Source organism: Elephantulus edwardii, unplaced genomic scaffold, assembly GCF_000299155.1.
Source record: "Elephantulus edwardii isolate Elephantulus edwardi_28Jun2011 unplaced genomic scaffold, EleEdw1.0 scaffold00135, whole genome shotgun sequence".
In the NCBI taxonomy this organism is placed as follows: domain Eukaryota; kingdom Metazoa; phylum Chordata; class Mammalia; order Macroscelidea; family Macroscelididae; genus Elephantulus; species Elephantulus edwardii.
This window is the reverse complement of record NW_006399885.1, coordinates 2,436,379-2,440,440: the sequence shown is the minus strand read 5'-3', so window position 1 is coordinate 2,440,440 and position 4,062 is coordinate 2,436,379. Positions and strand designations below refer to the sequence as shown.

The 4,062-nt window shown below is 38.4% G+C and overlaps 1 protein-coding gene across 2 annotated transcripts in view; it reads left to right on the top strand.

The window, feature by feature from the left end:
* Positions 1 to 3,337, top strand: part of ZDHHC20 (zinc finger, DHHC-type containing 20) — an 80,961-nt gene extending 77,624 nt beyond the window's left edge. For both annotated transcript variants that reach the window (XM_006894105.1, XM_006894106.1), the window contains exons 11-12: positions 788 to 903; positions 3,300 to 3,337. In XM_006894105.1, the coding sequence (XP_006894167.1) occupies positions 788 to 903; positions 3,300 to 3,337 (154 nt within the window). The remainder of the gene's footprint in view (positions 1 to 787; positions 904 to 3,299) is intronic.
* The last annotated feature ends 725 nt before the right edge of the window (positions 3,338 to 4,062 follow it).

Sequence of the window (4,062 nt, the reverse complement as noted above, 5' to 3'; positions counted from 1 at the left end):
TAACCCCAAGGACAGTCCCATTCTACAACAGTGGCATCATGTAATATTTGTCCTTTTGTGACTGGGATATTTCACTCAGCATAATGTTCTCCAGAAAACTTAGATTTTAAAGCTGTCACAGTTTATAAAATTCCAAACTAGTCTGTTGAGCCCTCTTGGTTTCCCTTCTGTAAAATGAGGTCATTATGCTGACTTTTGAGGGTTACTTCAGGGATCAAGATACTTTAGGGATCAAGCACTTGTTGCTGTGTCTGGCCCCTAATCAATACAGAACAGATACTAGTCCCCCTTTTCTCCTCCTGTCCCCCTTCCCCGAATAGCTCAGTTAGTAAAATAAGTCGACACTAAATCACTAAATCATTTTTTCCCTTAGATCTAAACTGCAGAGGTAGAAAGCAGAAAACTTGGGAAATGACAGGTAATTTTTTTGTCCTGGCCACAGACACAGATCCTCACCTGTCTTTGTTCTACTTAATGGCTCTTGATTTAACATGGTAAAAATAATTTCAGACTACCCTCAGAAAACCTTTTTTTCTTTTGTCTAATAGTTTCCATTAGCATTATTGGAATACAGATTCTTGCATCTAAAAAGCCAGTTAGTGGGCAGCAGGGGTTTTATTTTTCTTTTGAGGATAAAATTTTTTTCGGAGTGCTAAGATCTTATGAGTTGCCCTCACATATTTAGGAAAAAGAATACTAATTTGCTGCTTATTAATTTATTAAATACCCTTAATTGATTTTTGAACTTAATTGAGCTATTTACAGAATGGTTTACTCCTCTTTTCAGTATTGGATCAAATCAGCCCTTTCCTATTAAACCGCTTAGTGAATCTAAAAACCGCCTGTTGGACAGTGAATCTCAGTGGACAGAGAACGGAGCTGAAGAAGGCATTGTCAGGCCAGGTAATATTCTCATCCAAAAACATTGCTTCTTTAACTGAAAGTCATCAGATTCAATAAATGTGGAAAAGTCAAAGTATTATAATGTTCTACATTTATGGAATATTAATACGTAATAATGTCAGAGATAGATTTGCGTGAAAAAGGTGCATGAAGATATACCCATTGTTTTATTGTTTATAAAGAAATTAGTTAACTTGCTTATTCTTATTTTCCTGTTATTAACTTTTTATTGTGGTTTGAATGAAAGTTTGCAAAGCAAATTCAATAGTTCCTCCACATGATTATGCTCTGGGGACACTGATGACAGTAACCACTATGTAGCAGCACTCTCTCCACTTGCTCCCTGCGTTTGCTATTTCTACTAGTCCTTCTTTCCTACCCTGTCCTTCTGCACCTTACTTCCTGAGCCGATGCTACCCTTTTGATCTTGTCCAGTTCATTGTTCTAATGCATGTGTGCCTCCTTCCTGGTGCTCTGGTTGTCTGTTACTTGGCTGGAAGCTGAGACACAGGAGTGATTTCACCTCCAGGATCGAAAGATGACTAAGGGCCATAGTCTTGGTGGTTCTACCACTTTTATCAGATAAGTAAACCTTACCTTTGAGGTTTTATTTTTACTTTTGTTCCACATTTTACTCCTATTCTATTATGGACCTTCCCCAGTGGTCCTTTGCAGAGTGGTCAGCAGTGACAGCTGGGCATCATCGAAGTCGTGGAGACTGAAGTTCACATTGTCCTTTCTTTAGTCCTTTGGACTAATATCCTGTTTTCTTTGTTCCAGGCTCAAAGAGACCAGTAGTATCTAAGATGACCTACCTGTAAACGTTAAAGTTCCCAACCATCACTCACCAAAGCAGGATGTATTGCATTGTCATTGTGAACTATGCTGTGCCCATTGAACCAGATGTCCCCAGTAACTATGGCCCCAAGTACCCAGATTCAGTGATTGATTCCCTCATGGGAAGGGGGGGGTGTATGCCACCTATCCACCTTGCTGACCTTTTTAAAAAAAAAAAAAGAGTGTACTGAATATATTTTAACCTCCTTTTGATAACTGTTCACTTCATGAATAGTGGCTGCTGCCTAGAATAGCTGACCAAAAACAAGTAGGCTTTCAATTCAGGCCTGAGTTTACACTATAATCTGGCCACTTAATAGCATTACAGAACCTACTCTAAGAAATACCCTGCAGTGATAATTTTGGTCTTTTCTTATTCTTGTGTGTGTGTGTGTGTGTGTGTGTGTGTGTGTGTGTGTACCAGCAAATCAGATCTGACTGGTACAGGAGGAGATTGAGCCTCTCACCTCTGGGATTGCAGTACAGCTTTTTGCCACTAGGCCACCAGAGCTCGCCTGTTCTTATTTATTTTTTAAAAGATTCTAATTGCAGGTGCATTGAAAAGTAGACTGGAGTGGGGGGAAAGTGGACTGGAGGAGAGGGAGGGAGGAAATTATGCAACAGTGAATGAATACTTTTTTAAAAAGTGAACTGAGAGAAGGAGAGGAAGGAAAATGCAACAGAGAATGAATGAATGGAAATCCTACTTTTCTGTAAGCTTTCATTAAAATCACAATTTAAATTTTAAAAATTTAGTTGTGGGGGTGGGGGAAGAATCACCTACTCACCAAAGGTGAATATATTGTTGTTGTTGTTCTTGTTGAATACCATTGAGTTGGGACCAACCATAGCTGACCCCCTCAGCAGGTTTTCAGAAGCAATAAATCACATGAGAGAAGATTGCTCATCTTTCTCCCACACAGCAGATGGGGTATTTGAAACATGTATCTTTGAGTTGGCAGTGCAATTCCTTACCACTAAGCCACAAGAGCTGCTTTTATTTCTTCATTTTTTTCTTACTTTTAGCCATATTTAAAAACATTCTCTTAATTTCACTGAGGTCTTTGGTAGAATCATTCATCCCTTTGTGTAAAAGCGTAAAAGCAAAGGGAAAATTCACACGGTGAACTTCTAAATCAGGGCTTTATTTAAAAGGAGCCCTGGTAGTGCAGTGCATAACAAGTCAGACTGCTAACCAAAAAAGGTCAGGGTTTCAAATCTACCAGCTGCTCCTCAGAAGAAAGATAGACCATCTCCTCCCATTAAGATTTATGGCTTCGGAAACCTGAAGGAAAGTGTCTGAGTCTGAGCCAAATCAGCAACAGTGGGAGGGCTTTAAAGCCAGGGGCTGTTTTCAGCAGGACGGGCATCAGAGCAGGCTCCCTGATTGCCCTCTGAGTTCTACATGAGACAAATGGCGGCCAGGCATCAGCCTTTTCTGTTAATGCTGCGTGACAATTGCTTTTGCTGTAATTGTAATTTTTAACATTTAGCCAGAAGCATAATGCTTTTTTTCCTTTTCCCTTCTGGTCATGTCATATGTAATTATGTGCTTACAGGGACAAATAACCATGTTACAGTGACAATAGAAAATTGAGTGCTACTTTTTCATAACTAACCATTTGAAAAGAGCAAGGTAAGACATAAAGGTAATTTTTTAAAAAAACACAAATGCCATTTATTTACATATTGCATAACCTAACACTGTTTTAATTTCCCCCCTAATCTTTACAATTGTGTGAGGTAAATTGGGTCGTTAAGAGAGATAGACAGGAAGGAAGATTAACATTTTCCTAGGTCTCATTTTTCTTACACTCCTGACTCAATCTTGGTATATACATGTTGGTGGATAAGTGAAAAGAAATGATAAAAATTGTTTACAATTAGTATGTAGGCAACTAGCCTTTTTCAGAATAAACCACCCCTTTATTTGGTTTAAGAATAATATGTGACTTTAAAAAAAAAGACGAAAAAGAATATGTGACTTTTGCTCATTATGGAGAAAAATGTGATCCAGAGTAGCATTACTAAAACTAAAGGCTGAAAAATAAGCCTCAAGAGGTCCCTTAATGCTACCTAGCGTGTAAAAGATGGAGCAAAAGAACATTTTTCTCCCGGCAGATTCATTAGTTAGCTGTGACTTGTGTGCCCAGACATCAAACCAAAGGACATTAGTTTTAAACACTAGTAAAAGACATGTCAGAAAGAGGATTATAAGCAATTTATGCACAATAATGTACACAGTGAAGGTTAGTTTAACCCTCGGGTTGAACATGGAGGGATTTAATAGGCATTCTCTTCATATATTTAAAAACAAAGACA